Genomic DNA, 25202 nt, shown 5'->3' with positions numbered 1-25202 from the left:
AGGAGAGGAAAGTGATCAGGAATAGTCATGCCTGACTAACCTAATTGCCTTCTATGACGAGATAACTGGCTCTGTGGATGAGGGGAAAGCAGTGGACATGTTATTCCATGACTTTAGCAAAGCTTTTGATACAGTCTCCAACAGTATTCTTGCTGGCAAGTTAAAGAAGTATGGGCTGGATGAATGGACTATAAGGTGGATAGAAAGCTGGCTAGATCGTCGGGCTCAATGGCTCCATCTCTAGTGATCAATGGCTCCATCTCTAGTTGGCAGCAGGTATCAAGTGGAGTGCTCTAAGGGTCGGTCCTGGGGCCGGTTTTGTTCAATATCTTCATTAATGATCTGGAGGATGGCGTGGACTGCACCCTCAGCAAATTTGCCAATGACACTAAACTGGGAGGAGTGGTAGATACACTGGAGGGTAGGGATAGGATACAGAGGGACCTGGACAAATTAGAGGATTGGGCCAAAAGAAATCTGATGAGGTTCAACAAGGACAAGTGCAGAGTCCTGCACTTAGGATGGAAGAATCCCATGCTGCCAGTCTGGTGTTCCGCTGGCTCCTGCCATCTGGGGGCCCCTGTAAATGTAAAATTTATTACTGGCACGCAAAAGCTTAAATTAATGAAGACTTGGCACGCCACTTCTCAAAGGTTGCCGACCCCTGATCTAGACTGTTCTCAGTGGTACCAGATGACAGAACAAGGAGTAACGGTTTCAAGTTGCAGTGGAGGAGGTTTAGGTTGGATATTAGGAAAAACTTTTTCACTAGGAGGGTGGTGAAGCACTGGAATGGGTTACCTAAGGAGGTAGTGGAATCTCCTTCCTTAGAGGTTTTTAAGGTCAGGCTTGAAGAAGCCCTGTCTGGGATAATTTAGGGGATTGGTCCTGCTTTGAGCAGGGGGTTGGACTAGATGACCTCCTGAGGTCCCTTCCAACCGCGATATTCTATGATTCTCAGCCCTGCCTATTGCTACCTCTGCTTCTCACCTCTCTGTCTGACACACACACACACACACACACACACACACACACGTGTTCACCTACCCACACACACACCTGTTGTTCTTTCAACGAAGTGGGAAGTAGAGTTGGAGACTTTACAATGAGTCACGTCTTCACTGGCAGAGACTGCTAGAACAGTAAAAAGAGGAAGCTCTCTAGCGAAGCTCTGTGACTGTAACAGGCTGGAAGAACCAACAGGAGGTGAAATAGGCTGCTGTAGAGACAAGCCCTGAATGGCAGCTTAGACAGTAAGAGCCCAAAGAGAACTGTCAGAATCACGGGAGAAGGGAGACACTGGGGAGCTAGTCAATCAGCAAGGTCCAGGAACAGAGTTGGTATCTGCCTCTGGACCTGAGAGGTTTACATTTTGAGCCTGGGAAGGATGCAGGAAGATAAAGAGTGTGCTGACAGAGACACCCTGAAGAGGAAGTAAGTATCTAAGACATTAGCTCTCCAGAAATAGCAGAACACGAGACTGTACTCCGGAGTGGGGCAGCAAAGTCTGGAAAGCAAGAGGGGCTGATGACAAATTACTGATTAGAGACGGTGAGAAAGATCATCCTCTGATGAGGAAAACTGAGGCCTGGAATTCTGTATTTTAATTTAATGGTGATTAATGAATAAAGTCCTTCCTTGAACAAGGAGTTATTGAAGGTGAAGTCTGACTCGGGACTGACTTACATATCCAACAGGGGAAACTGTGGCATGACCCAGGGCCTTGGCTGGTGACACTTCCCTGAGAATGGTTGTCAATAGTGTCCTGGGAATTAGTAAAAGGGACCTATGGATTTAATGGAACTATAAAGTCCTGAGGCTGTCTCCGTGTGTGGTAGGAAGTTCCTCATCTCACCTCTGCTGACTGAGCTGCAGTCAGTGTGTTGTCACTGGGAGCACAGTGAATGAGAAGCTGTCTGTGCAGACAGCTCAGACGAACTCTGCAGGGAGTAGCTCTTGTCACTGTTGGTATGGAGTACACTTCATACTATCTACAGTGAAATAACTGGAAATACTATGGATGTTAGTATTGTCTGGTTATTGCCTTATTGTGACAAAATGAAATGAAGATACAAGGGACTGAATGGCCCACTTTCTTTGGAACTCTCATCACTCAGGCAAGTTGGAAGTAATCAAACCCTGGAGTAACAATTTCTGCCTCCCCCTTGTTACTTATGCTGTAAAAGAAAGTGACAGAAAAATTTGACATCCCATATGGGTCTTGAACTCCTGTGGATTGCAGACCTTCTTGGCAAGCTTGTGTGATAGGAGGAGCCTGTAATACAGTGGCTTAATTAATTTGATTGTATTGCTTTCTAATTGCAGAAAGTTCAAGCTCACACTGTTTTTGGTGATGCTGATCCCAGATTTAATCCACTGACTACCCCGATGTCTGCACATATGTGGCACACAGATACTTCATGACAGTATAGATATTACATCTCACTTCCTGTCAGGTCAGACCCTTTTCCTATTTCACAAACAGGGGCCACTGATGGCTAAATGATGGCATTGAATATATCATATATGTTTCTATCTTTACCCTCTGTACAATCCCCTTACCCTCTTTTTGTGGGATTGGCATGCTGTTGATATCCCGTATACCATAAAACAAAGGGAATACAAGAGCACTAGATACAGTTATCACTCCTTACAATGTTGTGTCTTAAGGGCACAGTACAAAACCTTAGTGAAAAGTTCTAGAGAAAATAAAGACAAGCAAAAATAATTTAAACTTCATAATAGCCTTTTAAAATATACATGTTCTTACTTACGCCATAGCAATGACACTGATATCAAACCAATTCCACGGATCTCGAAGGAAAGTGAATTCATTCAGACAGAATCCTCTTGCCAATATTTTTATCAATACTTCAAAAGTGTAAATGCCAGTGAAAGTGTACCTGGGGAGTAAAGTGTCCAAGAAATGTGAGAACATTAGCAATTAATGGAGGAGGGTATGTGGCACATGCAGTTTACTCACTTTGAGCTGTCTCTTTGCCCAAGTGCCCCCAAATGAAGTTAATGGACCCAGTGCCCCCAAATGAAGTTAATGGAAAGGCTCACATTGATTTCAATGGGTACTGGATCAGGACTTAACTCCTACAGGCAACTTGAAATATTAGCTACCAGCAGTCTGCATGTGGCTATCAATATCTGTGTTTGCGGTATACTTGCTTACGTGTGACCATTTTTTGTTTGCTACAATTTTAAAGTGACTCAGGTTGGGCATCCCTAATTTGAGCCACCCCAAATCACTGTCCACTTTTAGTTTTTTTGACAATAATCCATATCTTCACTGGTTCAAGATGCCAAAGTGGCTGCTCAGTGCATTTTATGTTGTTCACTTTGTGCATCTGGTAGCACTTTCTTCAAAGAATGTTGAAAAAAAGCTGACAGAAATACAAATTTACAGGACTTTAATTTTAAAGGCAGCATTTTCTTTAAAATGGAAACTAGCAGTAAAAGCTCTCCTGGCTTTTCTGAGTGCACTTATTTCAGCAAGATTGAGATCTCCTTAGATAATTTTAAAGGTATTTGGTATACAGAAAATATCTTCAGGAATTATTTGACAGCAATGTAGCCCTTTTTACTGGGGAGGGGGAAACATTTGAATTACCATAGCATATATTACTTTGTCTAAATTCTGACCCCCTTGCAGATAAACATATTGATGTACACTAGTTTTCAAATGGGGATATATATTAAAATCACAAAGTTTTATTCAGATATTACAGTTAGCAAAGTGGATGATCGGGTAGAGTGAAGTTACTAATTTAGATGCTGATCCTGCATCGTGTTCCACAAAGGCAGAACCCTGCACCCACAGGGAGATGCACTGATGTTAATGGGATTCATGCAGGCACAGAGCTCCAACCTCATAGAGCCAGGGCTGCCCAAAGAGGGGCAAAAGGGCTAGTTTGACACAAGCCCTCTGTTTGAGAGGGTACCCAAACTGACTGGTGCTCCAAACTTGAGTGAATGGCATTGTGACCCTGTATGCCAGGTTGCAATGCCCAGAGGGAGAGGAGACACTGCTGCAGGGTGACTGCAGGGAAGGCTCACTCTCCAATACTCCCCCCCCCCCCCTCCCATGTCCCAGGCCCTCACCTCAGTGGTATTTATTTAGAAGGATTGGGGGGGGGGGGGGCGGGGAAGCTCAGTTTCAGATTTTGTCCCAGGCCCCTGAAAACATGTGTTCCTGCACAGAGCTCATTGGAGTACTCAGTATTGTCAACACAGCGTGTTTGAAAATCATGAGTCAGGCCCCAACAAGTCATGCGATTGGCTTAAAACAAATGTTTAAAGTAATAGGTTGTGGGTTCTTTGCCATGAATGTTGGGGTTGTTAGGGTTCACGTTTTCAAACTTTGAAACTGGGAGGGATAGAAGTTTACACTTTTCTTTAAATGAAGTTTGAGATTCTCAGGTTTTCACATGACATCAGGAGTTGAGGCTTTAAGAAAAAAAACACTAAATATTTTGATATTTGTGATAAAATTGCGAGATCTGGCCAATGCTGAAGAAAAGGCCCCTTATTAACAAAGTTCCACAGGCAAGAAGCATCTGACAGATTATTTTATTAAAGCAAATAGTGCACAAATCAACATTACAGAAACGAATTCAGTAAGGATTTCAGGATCTTATCCTCTCTTAGTCAACAATGACATTGACTGGAGACTTGCCTCAGTAAAAAAATGTGTAAAAATTAAGGAAGGACTTTAGGATTTAGAACAATTAAACGTGGACAAAAGATAATGAAAAGAACTTAGCACTTTTTTGGCACTAAATGGCTGATTCTGCTTTCATTTACCCCACTGAAAATCCAGAGCGACTCCAAAGAGTTACTCTGGATTTATAGTACAGCAAATGAAAGCTGAAGATGGCCCTATATACACAAAGCAGTAATCCTGAAATTCTTACACAAGCAAAATTCCTAATGACACCAACATGACATTATCTTATGTGAGGACTACAAGATTAGACCAATTAAATAATTAACTAGAACTAGAGAATTAGGAAAAAAATTCCTACAGAAATACTTACTCGACATACTTGTTCCATGAAGAAGGTAAAGATGACTTAGAATTAGACTTCCTAGGAATCTCAAATTTAGCCATGAAGACACAATTGGTTAAAATAGTGCACATAATAAAAATAGTGAACAATGTAAGTAACAGGAGTTAAGGTAAAGAACATTACAGTGTAAACAAAACATTCCACTAATACAAAAAATGTTTAAACCATGATGATCTTCAACAGAATCACCCTCCCTGCACTGTTGCAGAGCCATGTGCACCACCTCTTCACTGAGGCCTGTTTACTGCAGCAAGAGTGAGCTTAAGATCACACACCTCTCTGCAAGATATGCAGGACACCCTTGCAGGGCTCTGCGTGACTGGTGGTACTTAGATCTCCACAGTGGCTGGATCAAGACCCTTGGGTCTGATTCACCACTGTGATATTTCAGTTTTACTCCAGCATAACTTTGCAGCATAAAACTGGTGAAACACCCCAGTGAACCAAGCCCATTGACTTTAATGGCATTAATCACAGGTGTAAGTGAGATCAGAATTAGGCCCTCTATTACCTGGTTTCCATCCTTCCTCTCTGTAGGTGGATCCCTGTACACTTCCTGTTTCAGATACCAACAACAGTCATTTCTAAAATAATTCACAATTATCTGAAACGGGTGCACTATTGCTTTTAGAAACAGACTAGATCCAGGATATGTTCTACATATGACAGTCAGTATTACACCCATATTATTTCATACCCATTATAAAAAAAACTAGAATAAGTAAAACCAACTGAAAGGATATGAATGTACCAAAATTTTAATCACTGCTCTTCTGATTGGATTAAAAGGGCTAAGTATACACAAGGCACGTGTGGCAGTAAATCGGAAGATTGTTTTCCTTTTGTTCAGTACCATAAATGTCTTTAAGAAAAAAACCAGAGATAATCTTAATTAATTAAACTTCTCCAGAAAGTGAACTGTGGACACTGAGGGTTTGTATTCTTGGCAGAACTGCAAATAATTATGTGTAAAAGTTTGATGGTTGACTTTCTTTTTGTTTGTTTGTTTATACTGAAAGATTCCTCGTAATTCTTGTTTGTTATCTTTTTTGATTTGTTATATATTTGTACCACACATTTTTAAAGTTTCAGTAAAGAATATTGTGTACTCTGGAGAACACTTTTCATGTCCCTTTTTAAAGGTAAATTTAGGCAATTAACTACTGAATTGGAATTTCTCACTATGAAACTTCTATGCACATTTTGTGGGATCAGGGCTAAAGGAAGAAGTCATTTTACTCATGTCAGCATTCTCATTAAAGTAAATGGGATTATTCATGTGAGTCAAGTTTATATATGTATAAAATGTGAGAGCATTTGCAGGATCAGGGTCTTTATTTGCTGAACCACTGACTCAGCATTCACTAATATTGAATAATTCACAATTATTTTGGTCAGGAATTTTTCAACAAAACAATTTTTTCATTGAAAAATGTGGATTTGTCAAACCTGAAACTTTTCCCAGGCAAAGAGTGGTTTCAACAAAACTTTAATTAGGAAAGTGTCTCCCCCTCCTCTCTAGCTTTGTGTAGAATGTCTACAGTTGCGTCTACAGTTAGCTTGTCTCCCTTGCTCACTCCCTCCTGTTGGAGCTGTTCCACTTTGTAGAAATAATTAAATAGTAGTTGGGCTAGAGGGAGGCTGACTTTATTGCCCAGTGATCATGGCACCCACCTGGAATGCATGAGACGTGGACACAAGTCTCGGTGCCAATGATATTTAATTATTTAAACAAATAGAATTAGAGCAAGCCATCCTAGTATAGCCAATAGCCTGGGGGTTAGGGAACTCATCCTAGCCAATAGCCCGGGATATGAGAGTTCTGGGTTCATGTTTTAAAAGCTAAAATATATTCTAAAAATCATTTTGTACTTGGAAGAACTGGTGGTTTGAAAAAAAATGTATACTTACAGGCAGTACACCGCTACCTCGATATAACACGACCCGATATATAACACAAATTTGGGTATAACGCAGTAAAGCAGTGTTCTGGGGGGGGGGGGGGCGGGGCTGCGCACTCCGGTGGATCAAAGCAAGTTTGATATAACGCGGTTTCATCTATAACATGGTAAGATTTTTTGGCTCCCGAGGACAGCGTTATATCGAGGTAGAGGTGTATTTCCTTATTAAAATTTGTAACATAGGGAAAGAGACTGTATTAAGTGGTTCTGATTATTAGCAGCCTATAGAGTGAGAAGCAGCATGTAATGTAGTGGCTTTGATTCAGCCTACATATAGGTCTAGTAGGCTTGAAGATACTTTAGATAAAAACCAATAACTCCATTTTCAGTCATCATGCAGCAACAGATTTTTATATTCTCTGTCCAATGTTATATTCAGTGTGAGTGACATTCATCCTTGTGTAGAGGGCTAACATATACCTCCTAAGTCCCACTTAAGCCCTATTTGGAAGGCTTAAGCAGGATGTAATTCAGGAGTGGGCAAACTACGGCCCGCGGGCCACATCCGGCCCATCAGACCTTTTAATCCAGCCCTCAGCTCCAGCTGGGGAGTGTGATCGGGGGCTTGCCCTGCTCCGCATAGCTCCCGGGAAGCAGCCGGCATGACCCCCCTCTGGCTCCTATGTAGTACACGGAGGCATGGCCAGGCAGCTCTGTGCCCTGTCCGCAGGCGCCACCCCCACAGCTCCCAATGGCCGGGAATGGCGCCTGCGGACAGGGCACAGAGCACCTCCGCGTAGGAACCAGAGGGGGGACATGCTTCCGGGAGCTGCTTGAGATAAGCGCTGCCCGGAGCCTGCACGCCTGACCATCCCCCCGCCCCCCAATCCCCTGCCCTGATCTCCCTCTCACCCTCTGAACCCCACGGTTCCAGCCTGGAACACCCTCCTATACCCCAAACCCTTCATCCCCACCCCTACCCCAGAGCCCAGACCTCCAGCCGGAGCCCTCACCCCCCCCCCATACCCCAATCCTCCCCCCAGCCCGGAGACCCCTCCCATACCCTGAACTCCTCATTTCTGGCCCCATCCTAGAGCCCGCATCCCCAGCCGGAACCCTCACCCTCTTCTGCACCCCTACCCCCAATTTCGTGAGCATTCATGGCCCGCCACTCAATTTCCATATCCCGATGTGACCCTCAAGCCAAAACATTTGCCCACCCCTAATGTAAATGGTGCACATGCCTCATGCTGATGAATTTCATTCTCTATGATTAGTAGAGTTTAAAACTAAGGTTTTATTACATGATCACATACTGATCAAAGTATGATGTCTTTTTTTTATTATAACTTGATTGAATACAACTGTCTTAATATATGATTCAAAGGAAGCACTGCCAAATTTAGCTCTCTGACTCCTAAACCAGAAAAGGTTCTCTACTGACAAATGATCAAGGCGGGATGAAATCAGATCCCTCGGCATAAGCTGTCTCTAACCTTGTGATCATTGTAATAAGGGTCAAGATCCTCCAGTGGTTTCCCAACAAGCTCATGAGGAGGATTCCCATAGAGAGTAGGCAGCTTTTGGAAAACCTGCAGGTCAAGTTGGGGACGAGGTTTCTCTTTAGGTTGGTGGTCTTTGTATTTCTTGTTGGCAGCAATTCGCTTCTCAATAGCCGCTAAAGATTCACGAGTGAACTGGCGGAAATGGTTAGAACACGGTAGTGAAAAGTCAGCCATCTTTTCATCCTTTTCCTCCTGCAGTAGATTTTACTCCTAGTAGTGGAAATAACTAAAAAGAAGAATCAAGATAAGTGACTACCAAAAAGGAAAGCTGTCAACGACAAACAACCTCATTTAGCTTTCCAATTGTCTTGTAAGTATTTCCACTTTTGTAGCAGTCAGCCTTAGAGAAAAATGGGGGGGGGGGGGGGTGTGGTAAATTGCACTATATTCCTGATTGATAAGTTACAGGGTTTTATTTTTAGATTACATGTAACTGATAGGATTTAGAGATATATTATAGATGAAATGGAGTTGTGGGTGACCAGCACTTCTTGACAGAATAATTTTCCAGAGATCTAGGGATGATCAACCATATCTATGAGCGCCTCCTAATATATTTTTCTTCCTTTAAACTCTCAACATGCCCTAGAGGCCATGCATCTCAGCCACAGTCCTTCCAGCCAAGGAGGACTTAAAACATTATTTTTCTTGAAATCTGTCAGTTACATTCTCCAGAATCTTTACTGATAAGCGCTGCAAAGAGCTCCCTGCTCGGATTAAAGACATAGCCTCCATGGTACTTGTAACTCTTACAACCTTGAGAAGTAACAGAAGAGGAAAAGAAAGGAAGTCTTACACATCTAACTTAAAAGTAATGGATACTTCTAAAATGTAAAATACATTACACCTAGAATTATCCAGTGATCTTAACATGGAAACATAGTAACTAAATTGAACAGCATTATTTACTGTTCACACTTACTCATTAGTATACCTATACATTTTGTGCAGTGTACTTAACATGCTAAGCACATGCAACATCAATAGTTAAAGCACATATTACAAAACAATTGAGAAAAACACACTGGTCAAGAATACTGAACACCCACAACTCCACAGAAATAGACAACCTCTCCACTCTGCTCAGACCCACAAAGAAACCCTGGATGAATATTTAGGCTTTGAAAGATGCCCTGAAGAGATGCAGCATAACAGTACACAGGAAACCAATAATTTTCTTCCAAGTGCTATAACTATGAAGGTTACCAATAACAACAACATCCGCTAACAATTAAGAGAGCATTTGAAACAATGCAGCATCTCCGATATCATTGTGTGGTAACTAGAGCAAGACCAAGTATCCAAAAATAACCAACCCCCCCCCAAAATACCCCCTCCCAGATCAAATAACTTATCTTTTTTACAAAAGTCAAAGTTCCTATGTAAGAAAATCAATTTTAATCATTGCAAATACTGGCAAGCTAATAGGTTTATTTTCCAGCAGCAATGACCAGATAGGAATATGATGTTACAAACTAAAGAGCACACTCTATTACAATATGTAGTAAACAGACAATAACATTTTCAGTGTTGTTAAACAATGATTGGATTGTTTCATGCCATTTTCTAGTTATAACCCACCACCACCAAAAGTCAGACTCTCTAATGAAGGGAGAGCCAAGCAGTCCCACGTTTATGGTATGGAGAACTGAGTCACAGCTTGCTGGGTCCCACTACCTCCCACTGAACTTCGTGACAAATGCTATATGGAAATTTCTCACAAGTACTTATGCTGGAGTTGATTACAACCTGTAGGGTGATATTAATGTTCTGATGCAGGATCATAAAGCTGCTGGACAATGGTGTGAAGAACTGTAACTGCCAGATAACCCCCTGTTTTAGCCTTCGTCTACACTGTACAGAATGTCTCCAAAAACCACACATTTAAATTACATGGCTTTCTTTTATTTACAACAAATCACTTGGTAAGTTATTCTATTGTTTGTTTCTTTCAAGTCATTGTTTCCTTTTCCCATGTAGCCTCTTGATGGTACCTGTGTCTGAGAGACGAAAATGCATAAGACCACTCTGTGTGTCCTGTTTTCCTATATTTATTGGACAAAGTTCAGTCCTGGCGTAAGTAGATCAGTAACTCCTACTGAAGTTAATGGGAACTTAGATCCACTTATGCCAATGGTGAATTCAGCCCATATTCCTATCCTGCATATTTGTCAATTCTACATTCTTTTCTTGTTTCTTTCTCTCCATTATTTCTACCAAAGAGTGGCAAATCTGCTTTTCTGAAAAGGAGATAACAGGTTCCTTCCTTGAAGCTCTATTGCCTGGCAGTTCCCTCTTGCTGTCCCCTCCCTCCAATCTGAGTCCACTTCCCCCAAATGGATGGACAGCAAGGGTCTGGCATTCTAAGAACTAACAGTCAGAGCCCAACTGCCAAACTCCAACTGCCTTAGAACCAGTTGATACCAGTGTTCTATCTCCATCTCCTGTAAAAGGGGCATACAAAGCAAAAATGTAAAGGCAACCTAAGCTGTCAGCACAGAGTAGGGAGTGCTGAGAGAAAAGGGGTAGGCTCAAGAGGGAAAAGGGTATATTCAGCTTTTCTCCTTATGTCCAGCTGCCCTTGCAACATCAATTCTGGTTTTCCAGGCACTTAAAAAACAAAAAGAAAAAGAAAAACACTACGAGAGATAAAGATAGACCAGAAAGCATAGTAAAACTAGTTAAAACACATGTAACACAAAATATTATACATACCCCGCCTTTATCAATACTGGTCATGTAAAACTGAAGGCATTTGAGGTATTTTTCTTATAAAAGCTAAAATTGAAAGCTCTTTAACTCACTGTGCCTCGGAGGCATGAACCAATATTGTTATGGCTTTTTGCTTAATTAGGTTATGCAAGCAAAGAGTCAACAAGCAAGATAAAAGTAATTCAATCTTCTATCCACAGAACGCAACATTTTCAAAAGTGTTTAAGTGATTGCAGAGCCTAATTTCCATTTTCAAAAGTGAAGTGGGAAGAGCATCTGTACTACTGATTGCTATAGCATTCTGCCTCACAGCAGTATGGGAATAATTACAGAGAGCTGTCAATCAGAAAACAGTAAAACACATCTTAGCCCAATGAGCAGTAGTAATAGTTCACTGCTGGCAATATTGTTATACAGCTCTGTGGCCAAGGTAGATGCAGGTTGCTTGAGCTCTGAAGCTCAAATAAAAATAACATGGCCATCACCCTATTATTATAGCTGGAGATTTTAGCAAAACTAGACCCATTTCTTCATAAATCATCTCCAACACTGCATACAAACACTAACATTTCATACATACATGGCTGTGTGAGCTGCGTGGCCATCCCTCCTTGTCAGTCTCTGAGGGAGGTAACACCCCCTCGCTACAGGCTGATTTAGGCTAACGAAATGTGTGGAGATTGGAAAATCCTATGGCCAGAGACTAGATTGTTTTTTCCCTGAAGCTCATTCAACATATTCAGGATTGGACTATTTCTTAATAGCACAAGACCTGACAAATTCTGTCACTGATTGTGGCATTGGTACTATTGCTATAACTCACCAGGCTCCCGTATGTATGCCTTTTAGGCTCCCAGGGTATGAACACACAACTATGCAGTGGATAGAGATGAACATGATTTTCTGGGGAAGATTCAACATGGCTTTTGTAAAGGGAAGTCATGGAAGGTCCTCTCATGGATCAGTAAGTGATTAAGAGGTAAGATACAAAGGATTGGAATAAATGTCCCCTAGGGGATCTGTACAGGGGCCAGTGCTGTGCAATATAGTCATAAATGATCTGGAAAAGGGGGTAAACAGTGAGGTGGCAAAATTTTCAGATAATACAAAATTACTTAAGATAGGTAAACCCAAACAGACTGCAAAGAGTTACAAAGGGATCTCCCAAAACTGGGTGACCCAGCAACAAAATGGCAGGTGAAATTCAATGTTGATAAATGCAGAGTAACGCACATTGGAAACATAATCCCAACTATTCATACAAAATTATAGGGTCTAAATTAGCTGTTACCCCTCAAGAAAGAGACTGTGATGCCTTTGTAGACAGTTCTCTGAAAACGTCCATTGAATGTGCAGCAGCAGTCAAAAAAGCTAACAGAATATTAGGAACTATTAGGAAAGGGACAGATAATAAAAGACAGAAAATATCATAATGCATCTATATAAATCCATGGTACGTCCACATCTTGAATACTGCATGCAGATCTGGTGACCGCATCTCAAGAAAGACATAGTACAATTGGAAATGGTACAGAGAAGGGCAACAAAAACGATTAGGGGTATGGAGCAGCTTCCATAAGAGGAGAGATTAAAAATTTGGGGACTTTTCAGCTCGGAAAAGAAACAACTAAGAGGGGATATGATAGAAGTCTATAAAATCTTGACTGGCATGGAGAACGTGAATAAGGAAATGTTATTTACTCCTTCACATAACAAAAGAACTAGGGGGGGGTCACTCAATGAAATTAATAGGCAGCAGGTTTAAAACAAACGTAAGGAAGTACTTTTTCACAAAACGCACAATCAACCTGTGGAACTCATTGCCAAGGGATGTTGTAAAGGCCAAAATAATAACAGGGTTCAAAAAAGAACTAGATAAGTTCATGGAAGATAGGTCCATCAATGACTATTAGCCAGGGTGGGCAAGAATGCAACCCCATGATCTGAGTGTCCCTAACCTCTGTTTGCCAGAATTTGGGAATGGATGACAGGAGATGGATCATTCAATGATTGCCTGTTCTGTTCATTCCCTCTGAAGCACCTGGCATTGGCCATTGTCGGAAGATAGGATACTTGGCTAGATGGACCATTGATCTGACCCACTATGGCCGTTCTTATGTTCTTAAGAGTGGAGATTGAATACCTATCTGCTGTTTGATACATTATTTATTAACTTTAACCAGCAAGAGCGACAATGTTTTTTTTTTTAAATGTACAAGGTTCAGTGCTGGTGTAAGCAGATCAAAGCAGATCCAACTCCCACTGAAGTCAATGGGAACTGATGCCCACTTATGCCAAGGGTGAATTCAGCTCATATTCCTAACCTGGATATTTGTCCAGTCTACATTCTTTTCTTATTTCTTTTTCTCCACTAATTCTACCAAGACATAGCAAATCTGCTTTCTTGAGAAGAAGATAACAGGTTACTTCCTTGAAGCTCTATTGCTTGGCAGTTTCCTCTCTCCAATCAATAACATTCCACTTACCCCAAATGGATGCAACAGTTTGGGAAGCCTGTAAAGATGTATCCTCTCTTTTGCCACCTTTAAAAAGAAATGCAGAGATCAAAGAATTCATACCCTTGCAAAGGAAATTAAGAGCTTCTATATAGACTATGCTTGCACCCTCCCCAGAGAAACTCAGAATCCTCAGATTTCAGAGGGGTAGCTGTGTTAGTCTGCATAAGCAAAAACAAAGAGGAGTCCTTGTGGCACCTTAGAGACTAACAAATTTATTTGGGCATAAGCTTTTGTGGGCTATAACTCACTTCATTAGATGCATGGAGTGAAAAATACAGTACGCAGGTATAAATATACAGCATAGGAAAAGATGGAAGTTGCTTTACCAAGTGGGGGGTCAGTGCTAACGAGGCCAATTCAATCAGGGTGGATGTGGCCTATTCCCAAACAGTTGACAAGAAGGTGAGAGTATCAACAGAGGGAAAATTACTTTACCCAGCCACACCCAGTCTTTATTCAGGCCTAATTTGATGGTGTTCAGTTTGCAAATTAATTCCAGTTCTGCAGTTTCTCCTTGAAGTCTGGTTTTGAAGTTTTTTGTTCAAGAATGGCCACTTTTAAGTCTGTTATTGAGTGTCCAGGGAGACTGAAGTGCTCTCCTACTGGTTTTTGAACGTTACAATTCTTGATGTTCGATTTGTGTCCATTTATTCTTTTGCCTAGAGACTGTCCGGTTTGGCCAATGTACATGGCAGAGGGGCATTGCTGGCACATGATGGCATATATCACATTGGTAGGTGTACAGGTGAATGAGCCCCTGATGGTGTGGCTGATGTGGTTAGGTCCTATGATGGTGTCCCTTTAATAGATATGCGGACAGACTTGGCAACGGGTTTGTTACAGGGATTGGTTCTTGTGTTAGCCTTTTTGTTGTGTGTTGTGTAGTTGCTGGTGAGTATTTGCTTCAGGTTGGGGAGCTGTCTGTAAGCGAGGACTGGCCTGTCTCCCAAGGTCTGTGAGAGTAAGGGATCCTCCTTCAGGATAGGTTGTAGATGTAGATCCTGTATGATGCGCTGGAGAAGTTTTAGTTGGAAGCTGTAGGTGATGGCTAGTGGCCTTCTGTTACTTTCTTTGTTGGGCCTGTCCTCTAGCAGGTGACTTCTGGGTACGCTTTTGGCTCTGTCAATCTGTTTCTTCACATCCCCAAGTGAGTATTGTAGTTTTAAGAATGCCTGATAGAGATCCTGTAGGTGTTTGTCTCTGTCTGAGGGATTGGAGCAAATGCGGTTGTATCTTAGGGCTTTGCTGTAGACAATTGATCATGTGATGTGGTCTGGATGAAAGCTGGAGTTACGTAGGTAAGTGTAGCGGTCAGTAGGTTTCTGATATAGGGTGGTATTTATGTGACTATCGCTTATTTGCACAGTAGTGGATCGCTTGTATGGACTGGTCCAGGCTGAGGTTGATGGTGGGGTGGAAATTATTGAAATGCTGGTGGAATTCCTCAAGGGCCTCCTTCCCATGGGCGCAGATGATGAAGATGTTCTCAATGTAGCGCAAGTAGAGTTGGGGTGCTAGGGGACGAGAGCTGAGGAAGCATTGTTCTAAGTCAGACATAAAAATGTTGGCATACTGTGAGGCCATGCAGGTACCCATAACAGTGTTGCTGACTTGAATGTATAAATCGTCCCCAAATCTGAAATAGTTGTGTGGGTGAGGACAAAGTCACAAAGCTCAGCCACCAGGTTTACCGTGACATTATCGGGGATGCTGCTCTTGACAGCTTGTAGTCCATCTTTGTGTGGAATGTTGGTGTAGAGAGCTTCTACATCCATAATGGCTAGGATGGTGTTTTCTGGAAGATCACCAATGGATTGTAGTTTCCTCAGGAAGTCAGTGGTGTCTCGAAGATAGCTGGGAGTGCTGGTAGCGTAGGGCCTGAGGAGAGAGTCCACATAGCCAGACAATCCTGCTGTCAGGGTGCCAATGCCTGAGATGATGAGGCATCCAGGATTTCCAGGTTTATGGATCTCGGGTAGCAGATAGAATACCCCTGGTCGGGACTCTAGGGGTGTGTCTGTGTAGATTTGTTCCTGTACTTCTTCAGGGAGTTTCTTGAGTAGATGGTGCAGTTTCTTTTGGTACTCCTCAGAGGGATCAGAGGGCCTGTAGAATGTGGTGTCAGAGAGTTGCCTAGCAGCCTCTCATTCATACCCCAACCTATTCACGATGACTACAGCACCTGCTTTGTCAGCCTTTTTGATTATAATGTCGACTAAAAGACTATAGACTTATAAAGACTAAAAGGTCGAGTTTTTTAGCCTCCCTGTTTTGGGGGACGGCCCTTGGAAACCTTACCGCTTGTGCTAATTAGCAGCGTTCACAACAAGGAAATCAGGTTGCGGGTGGGAATGAAGGTGTGTTATACCAATAGAATAAAAACCAGCAGGATCTTATTAAGAGGGATAAGGCAAAGATGCCACATTTATTGTAAATATAATAATAAAGCAAAAGATAAAAGTAAACAACATTGTTTGACTACTTATTCCTATCACTACTTATTCCTTATACACACACATATATTCATTCATTCACACAATCATTCATTCAAGTTTTGTATAGGTGTTATAGTTACCAGCCTAGAAGATATTGAACAAAACCGGCCCCAGGACCGACCGTTGGGGCACTCCGCTTGATACTGGCTACCAACTAGACATGGGAGCCATTGATCACTACCCGTTGAACCCGACGATATAGCCAGCTTTCTATCCACCTTATAGTCCATTCATCCAGCCCGTACTACTTTAACTTGCCGGCAAGAATACTGTGGGAGACCATATCAAAAGCTTTGCTAAAGTCAAGGAATAACACGTCCACTGCTTTCCCCTCATCCCTGCCTGGGAGCACTGCGAGTTCCAAAATTCCAGAACTTTTGTTATTTTGGAGAAAACTTCCTGGATTTACTCAGCAAACGCTATCCTTCTATGATTTTCTGGCCCAAAAATCTCTTCCATAATTTGAGAGTTGTTTAGAATAGAGATTTGGATACACAGCTATCTCAGATCCAATGGAATACAATTGTATCTAGTGTTAAATCAACTACAGACCTGTGACTATGGCTTATTCACCAAAAGACACTTTTTTTAAATCTACTGGTTCCCATAAAGGCTAGTGGTAATGGGCCTCAGAAATGCTGACAACTGTTGGAAATGTAACTCCTTTGATGCTGCATTAAATCATATGTTTAGGGAGCTCCCCTGTATCAAGAATTTCTGGTTTGAGATGGATCAAATGACCAATTTGATATTGGATGCAAGTTGGAGCCCACCCCCTTAAGTTTCATTCTTGGATATATTCCTGATACTTGAAGGTTACCTGGTAATAAGATGGCATGGTTCCAATGTGCAGCTTTGGTTACTAAAAAATTAATCCTGCAAAAATGGAAAAGTCTATGCCCACCAAACACTGATGCCTGGCTCAGTGATATGACTGTTCTCACAGCTAATGAATGACTGCCGTTCAGCAGAAGGGGAATGCCTGAAAAATTCAAAGCAAGTTGTTCTGACTTTTTTGTGGTCTGTGATTAACGCAGACCCTGAAGATAGATCCTAGCCCTCCTTACTTACTTTGTGTATTATAATGAATCTTGTATTTTGGTATATTTGTTGTATTTGAAAAAATTAATAAAAAATATAAATATAAAATGGACAGTGGCAAGTGTTATGCTCACAGTATACATTCAGAGAAGTTAGATATAACTTATATAATAAATATATAAAATACTCTTTCTGGAAGGTTGCAATGTAACACTCCTTTATTTCTTAGCATCCAGAACCCTAACACACAAGAACCAAACAGAGAGAAACAAAACAGGCTGCTCCCTAAGGCAAGGGCATCTAACTCAACCCACCTTGTTCTAGGCTGAAATCTTTGCAGAGTAACTGCTGAAGACCCAGCTCATATGATTCCCTACAGAGACCCTTAGCCTGTAAAGAGGATCAGAAAACACCTTGAAACTTAAAGTGACAGCTTGCAATTTTAACATAGTTTTGAATACACCACAGGAAGATTCCCCAGTATATTCTGGTAGTGTTGCCCAATTGCTCTGGTAAAGAAACTGCAGATCTTGTGTTCCAAAATAACCTTCCTGGTCATCAATAATATGACTATTTCACCATTTCAGTTTTTTGAAAGTTGGCTGCATTTCATTCTAGAACTGTAGCCTTTAACACCAGGCTAGGAGGATGAAACTGCACAGAGTCAGGCACAAAACCAAAACAAAGGGAGAAAAAAAATCAAATCAAAAGTTCTGGGCAGTTGAATTTGTTTGGTAATTGAAAGCTTTTTTCCAATGTAGGGGGATGAGATGTGTGCCAATGGCCCCAGTTTAGGAAAAACACTTAAGTACACGCTTAAATACACCCCTATTCTGGAAAGCATATGCTTAAGTGCTTTCCTGAATCAGGGCCAATATATCTAACATGCAACTTTATATACATACAACTTTGTATTATGTATGTGACTTTGAAATCAGTGCAGCCTGTAATGTTGTGAAATTAAAATGAAACCTGCTCTCATGTATTAAAGTCCAAACCCATGTTTGTTATTTGTTGTTCAGGATAATTCAGATGTTGTGGTATTGATAATGAGAGTTGTGAATGATGTATGAAATGACACCATTTCTGTGCAATGCACACAGAGAATACAACATTTGCTTTGCTATTTGCCAAATATTACACAAAGCTCATCAGCACAAATGCTTCCATAAAAGTCTACCAGTCTCAAAGGCTTTTAAAAAAATTATTTAAAATGCCTCCTCACAGTTAATGTTGTTGTTTTGTTGAAGACTTTATTAACATATTAGAGGAGGGGAGAGCAAACACCCTTCAAAATGCAAAAAATTCTTTAAATTTAATATTGTTATATTATCCTCTCCTGAGGACTATTAGCACCTAGTGCAAAAGTATTCTAATATATGGATAGGGACCAGAAAGGACCTGGCTGGCCTAAAATTGTTGGTAGGGTTCAAAAAGAACTCCGGAATCCCTGCTGATGGTGCCTTGGCCAGAGTTGGGAATCCAAGCCAGAGTGTGCTTTCTGGTCCAGATTTTTGTGCAAATGTCTTGACCTCTGAGCAACTGTTAGGTGCTACACAGGAAGTAAAGGCTTGATCTTGTTGTCACAGATGACAATGGCAAAACTCCTATTGACTTCAAGGGGAGAAGAAGCATTTCTAAAATATAGTTTTCACTCATGGGGAGTTCTGAGGTAGCTAAACTTTTGCTAAGTAAAAACTTCTCAGTATTTAACACACACAGGATTCAATAAATATATAGTATATTCAAAATTCTTCAATTATATCCCAGCAAGACAGTGGCGGAGGAGCTGAGGGTGTGGGGCTGCCCGGTGGCCCCATGTTCTGCTCCTTTTCCCGCTGAGGTTCCCGGGAGAGCCCTGAACTACAGGACAGAACCCCCAGCCCTGTCCCCTGCCCTTCCACAGAGCTGCGTCTCCTCTGGTTCCCAGCAGCAGCTGCGCCGTAGGACAGGGCTGGGGGTGGAACAGCCCAGCCGATGGAGGAGCTGCCAGCGCTCTGCTCCTTTCCCCACTGTGGTTCCCGGAAGAGCCCTGAAGCACAGAGCTCTCCCAGGAACTGCAGCAGGGAAAGGAGCAGAACGTGGGGCCACCGGGCAGCCCCACAGCGGCAGCTCCTCCGGTGCTGCTACTGTACTTCCCCAGCCCTGTCCACCAGCGGGGCTGGCTGCTGTACAGATGTAGGAGACCCTGCGTGGAAGGACTGGGGTGGTACAGCTGCGCCAGAGGAGCTGTGGGCGTGGGGCCTCCTGGTGGCCCCACGTTCTGCTCCTTTCACTGCTGCGGTTCCAAAGTCGCAGCAGGAGGATGACAGAGGTCCCTCCCCCCAAGTAAGGGGGATGGATTATGGGGAGGGGATGAGGAGAGTGTGGTGGTCCCGGGTTGGGGGCAGGGCAGAGTCATGTGGAGGGTCCCATGAAGAGGTCACGTGCCCCCCATACCGATAAGAAATGGATTCCACTTGCACCACTGGACACAGTCTCTGGATGGGGAGGTTGAGTGCTGGGGGCCAGTCCTTGGGGTGCTGGGGGCAGTTGATGGAGGTTGCTGGGGGGCAGTCCCTGGATGGTGGACTTGATTCTGGAGGGACAGTCCCTGGGGTGCCATTCTGCCCTGTCTCTGCTGTTCCAACCCAGTGTTGGGGGTATGTGTCTGGATGATGGGGAGACAGTCCCAAGGTGTTTGGGTGATAGAGAGCATTCCCTGGCTGGGGAGGAGCAGTCTGGGGAGGGGCTGGATGCATGGGAGGGAGCTCTGCACTAGGCAGGGCTCTCCACCTTTGCAGGCAGGCTCTGCAGTCGAGCTCTCTGGGCGCTCAGCCCAACAGCGCAGAAGTCAGGGTGGGAATACATCATGCCATGCCATCCAGACAGTAAAATTAATTAATGTTAATAGTTAATGTTAACGTATTTTGCTAATTTAAAATGCTCGATAGATATTTGCCCACGTTGAAATAAAAGGTAATACACCACTACCTCAATATAACGTGACCCAATATAACACGAATTCGGATATAACGCGGTAAAGCAGTGCTCCGAGGGGGTGGGGCTGCGCACTCCGGTGGATCAAAGCAAGTTCAATGTAATGCGATTTCACCTACAACGGGGTAAGATTTTTTGGCTCCCGAGGACGGCGTTATATCGAGGTAGAGGTATATATTGATTTGAATCCTATTGCTCTCATATAACAAATACCAAACCTTTTTTTGGTGTGTACATGTACAGGTAGTGTATCTATTGTGTGGATGCAGCCCACATAACACAGAGAGTTGCATATGCGGCCCTCAATGGTAAATAGGTCAAGAACCAGTGCTCTAGGCAGAGCTGTCCCTAGGGTACGGCGAATCAGGGCGACCGCTCTGGGCCCTGTGCTTTGGGGGGCCCCATGGGCCGGCGTGCATGGATGACACGGTGCTGCTGCAGCCTCTCCAGCCCCGGAGGGCTGGGAGGGAGCATGCGCTGGCACCGCTGCAGCTTCCCCAGGCCCAGCTTGCCAGGTCTCCACCTGCCTTACTTATCCTAGGCAAAAAGCCAAGACTAAAAATAAACATTTGATCTCCCTCATCCCAGAAAATAATCTGTTAAATATCACAACATTTGAAAAACGATTCAGGATTTAGCAGTACAAAACACTTAAGACTATGAAATAATAGGAGCTCCAATGACAGTCAGCTCTGAAAGTCTTCAAGTTAGGTACATCTACAGGTATACTTGTTGTTAGGACTGACAAAGACTTCTATTCCACTTAATACTATCTTTCCAGAGATTTATCCATTGTTCCTGTGGTGAGCTGAATATATACATGCCTCCACTATAGGGATAAATGCTCCATTAGCTACCCCAAACACAAACCTTGCGAGCTTTCATCCCTCCTACTAGATAAAAGGAAAGAGGCCTGCGTCTGTCAGTTAGATGTGTTTCAAGACTTTATCTTCACTTTCCCGCTCAAATCCCACCACCTATCCAGTTTATTCTCAGACGCTTTCCTCTTGGCTTCACCATTATTGAATTTATTTCTCCACCAATGCTGGGCTCATTGGAGTCACTGCCCTGCAGGTCATCTTGATAAAACCACAATCCATAAACATCCTCCAAGTCTCCCAATTAAGAGTTTTTGGTTTGACAAACAAAACATAGACTGAATTAAGTTTCTGATTAAAAAAAAAATCCACCCTAAAGTAAGGACATGTGACTGGAAGGGGCCTCCCAGGTCATCAAGTCCAGTCCCCTACTATCGCAGGTAACTCCATCATATAACCCAGTTCATAAACTTTAACTTCATCTTAAAACTGGTTTAGGTTATTTCCCTTACTTATATTGGGAGGCTGTCACAGAGTCTCACCCCGTGGAGGATTAGAAACCTTCTAATTTCCAGCCTAAATATATTCATGGCCAATTTGTACTCATTTGTTCTTACACTAACATTGTCCTTTAGCTAAAATAGCTCTTCTTCCTCTCTGGTTTACCCCCTGATGTATTTATAGAGAGCAATCATATCCCGTCAGTGTTTTTGTTTGTTTATTTATTTATTTATTTGCTGGGCTAAAACAAGCAAAGCTCTTTGAGTCTCCTCTCCTAAGGTAGACTCCCCATTCTTCTGATCATCCTCGTAGCCCTTCTCTGTATATTTTTCAGTTTGAATTCTTCTTTCTTGAACATGTGTGATAAGAATTGTACATAATATTTCAGATGAGGTCTTACCAGTGTCTTGTACAATGGCATTAATATTTCTCTAGCTCTATTGGAAATACCTCACCTGATACATCCTAGGATTGCATTTTCATTTTTCATGGCCATATAACATTGGTGGCTCAGTCAGTCTGCAATTGATTAATACACCCAAGTCTTTCTCCTCCTCTATCATTTCCAACTGATAGGCACTCATAACAGAAATTCTTATTAGTCCCTAACTGCATGACTTTGTACTTTATATTGTTACATTTCATTCAATTTTTATTACTCCAGGCCTCAAGGTCATCCAGTTCTTCCTCTAGAATATTCTAATCCTCCTCTGTATTGATAATGCCTTCCAACTTTGTCTCATTAGCAACTTTTGATAGTCCATTCCTACTTTCAGTCCCAAGATCATTAATGAAAGTATTAAATAAGACTGGCCTCAAGACAAATCATTGAGAAACTCCACTAGTAACTTCCCTCAAGCTCAATACGTCTCCTTTCAGCACAACCTGTTGGCATCTCCCTTTTAGACAGTTCCTTATCTATCTACCAATTCATGTACTAATCCCCATCTTTTCCAGTTTAATAATTTTCCATGTGTTACTGTGTCAAATGCTTTACTAAAGTCCAGATAGATTGCATCTACTGATTTCCCTTGTCTAAAAAATCAGTTATCTTATCAATGATAGATATCAATTAAGTCTGACACAATCTATTTTTGGTAAACACATGTGACATTTTATTCCATTTTCCATTTATCTTCATGTCTTTGATTATTTTTTCCTTCAAAATTTGTTCTAAAACCTTGTATGCTATTCAGATCAGATTAACAGGCCTGTAAATGCCCGAAACATTTTTTTCTTAAATATAGGTACTGAATTTGCTATTCTCCATTCATACTGTACCTTCCTCAATTTGATAGATATATTAATAATCCTTGTTCTTGGATTGACTATTTCATGTGCCAATTCTTCCAGTATTCTGGGATGGAGACGATCTCCCTGACTGGAGCTCATTAAGATCTTTGAGTTTTGCTTCCACCTCAGATGTGGAAATTTTAAATTTTTATACATTCATTCCCATTCACCATCCTGCCTTTGTCCCCATGTTATACATCATCACCCTTATTGAAAAGTGAGGCAAGATATTCATTTATGTTTTGGCCCATACTTTGATTATCCTTCCTCTCTATTCCCCATCCTCACTGCATAGTAGCCCCACTTCTTTTCTTATTCTCTTTTAGTTTAGATGGCTAAAGAATGTTAAGATTTTTCTTTTTCCACTTTCAGTATATAAAGGTTATTCAGTCAGTTTAACATGAAATAAAATAAACCTATTCATTTTCAGATAAGATAATGAGGTATCAAACTTTAATTTATTGAAATAAATTGCAGATTGTATGAGGCCCTTGGATTCTGAAGTAAAACATATACAAAAGGAATCTTTATTTTATAACAATCATGCATCTAGTATCTCAGCAGAAGAGCACATACAAAATTATTGATCCATCTACTACTTCTTGTATATGTTATCTTTGTCCCTAATTTATCCACATCATCTGAAATCACAGGCATAAAATACACCAAAATTGGAGTAGGAAAAATGCCATTTCTCTTCTTAGATGAGAAGTAAATATTCACATTTTCTTTAACTCCTATTCACTGTTAACGTCTTGTACAAACTACTCACCTTGAGGAAAGGTTTTGCTTAGCTTCCTGAATTCCTCTTAAGCAGATAAAAGTTCCCAGCATTTATCTTCCTGTTGTCAAGAAGAAACAAGAGTGTATTAAGCATGTAAGACTTACATTCTTTTCCACATCTTCTAAACAAAGGTTATATTCAAAGAGAAAAAAAGTTTCAGTCCAGTTATCTCCAGAGGATCAGAAAATTCTCTCATGGTATCACCTTCTCTATTTCCCTCGTAAGCAATTCCTCTTCACCCTGGCTAAGCTCTTATTCCAGAGAGTGTATTATTGTCATGTGGGGTGTGTATATGTGGGGAAAGGAGAGAGGGAGGAGAGTTTAGATGTGAAATTAACTAATGTGATTTTATGAGTTCTCATGGGAAAGGCTGTAGCCCGAGTAAGCAAAGAGTTGGGGAGGTTCCTAGCAGAGTATTCATTTAAAATATTATTCTATCCATGCAGAAATGAGAGTGTGTCTTTGATAGAAAAACAGACTGTTTGCACTGAATCTGAATAAAGTGGGTAGGAAATACAAAGGCAAAATCTGTTTTATAAACTCTTCTCTGCATCTAGTGGGCTCGCCCTGTCTGTACTACAAACACTTTGACTGTAAACACTTCCATATATGAATATTTTATTCCATCTCCTTATGCATTAGTCCAAATAGTACAAAATGCCAAGTCTGAAAAGTATATTGAAAGAATAAGATTCAAGTTAGAGAAAAAAATATCATGGTAATTGAAAAAAACATGTAGCTTTGTAGTACTTAAAGGTTGCAGAAGCAAGCAGCAAGAATAGGGATGCTACCACTGAAGCTAGTCTCCATCCATAATGGTTTACTTCATCCATTTGCTGACCTCACTTGAGATCCAGGAATACTCTAACCTTCCCCCCTCCCACTGCCCCACTCCCTCCATATGCTTCTGAATAATGACAAAAATGGAATATAGTCTGAAGAATCTTTCTTCTGAGGGAACCCTTTCTATTGCTCCTATATCCAGGAGATGTGAGATTTTGTTTAACATCAGCTCACGTTCCATGTGGTTGTTCAAGATGGGGCATTGGATAAAGAAGAGATGTGGTGGGGTCGTTAGTTTGAGGGAGTATCTGCGACTCACTCCCTCTCTCACTCACTGGTCTGCAGTGCTTAATTTGTAATGAAAGAGGTGCCAGGGCTCAAGCATTTAGGTGCCAGAGCTCAAGCAATTTTTTTACATTCATAACTGATGCAGCAAGCTCAGAGGAGCCTGGGCTATGAACTGTTGAGCCTCAAGGTGCCGGGGCTTAGCCTTGGTAATCCCTAACACAAATTAAACACTGCTTGTCTGTGGTCAATCAAGACCATTCTTCTGAGAAGTGGGAATTTCTGCCTCCTAGATTCCGGTCTTGGTGGAAACACATTCACTGTATCACAGTGGGCTCTCAGAGACTTTTGCACCCCTTCCCCAGTTCCAGGGTTTTCCCTGGTATACCTGTAAGCTTTCCTCTAGTACCTTTCTGAGGATGGATGGATGAAAGGAACATTTTTGTCT

The 25202-nt window shown here is 41.8% G+C and overlaps 1 protein-coding gene across 2 annotated transcripts in view; it reads right to left on the bottom strand.

Moving 5' to 3' along the window:
• LOC101950219 (sodium channel protein type 5 subunit alpha-like) overlaps positions 1-25202 on the bottom strand; it is a 154360-nt gene that overhangs the window by 79046 nt on the left and 50112 nt on the right. Inside the window, exons 2-7 of one of the 2 annotated variants that reach the window (XM_065582693.1) lie at positions 23675-23744; positions 13743-13799; positions 8476-8770; positions 5822-5940; positions 5046-5168; positions 2775-2903 (exon numbers count right to left, since the gene is read on the bottom strand). In XM_065582693.1, the coding sequence (XP_065438765.1) occupies positions 2775-2903; positions 5046-5168; positions 5822-5940; positions 8476-8718 (614 nt within the window). In that variant the 5' untranslated portion in view covers positions 8719-8770; positions 13743-13799; positions 23675-23744. Of the gene's footprint in view, positions 1-2774; positions 2904-5045; positions 5784-5821; positions 5941-8475; positions 8771-13742; positions 13800-23674; positions 23745-25202 lie in introns of those variants that run through there. The other variant, XM_065582694.1, reaches the window with a different exon arrangement.

Source organism: Chrysemys picta, chromosome 2, assembly GCF_011386835.1.
Source record: "Chrysemys picta bellii isolate R12L10 chromosome 2, ASM1138683v2, whole genome shotgun sequence".
Taxonomy (NCBI): Eukaryota; Metazoa; Chordata; order Testudines; family Emydidae; genus Chrysemys; species Chrysemys picta.
This window is presented reverse-complemented; position numbering and strand designations above follow the sequence as displayed.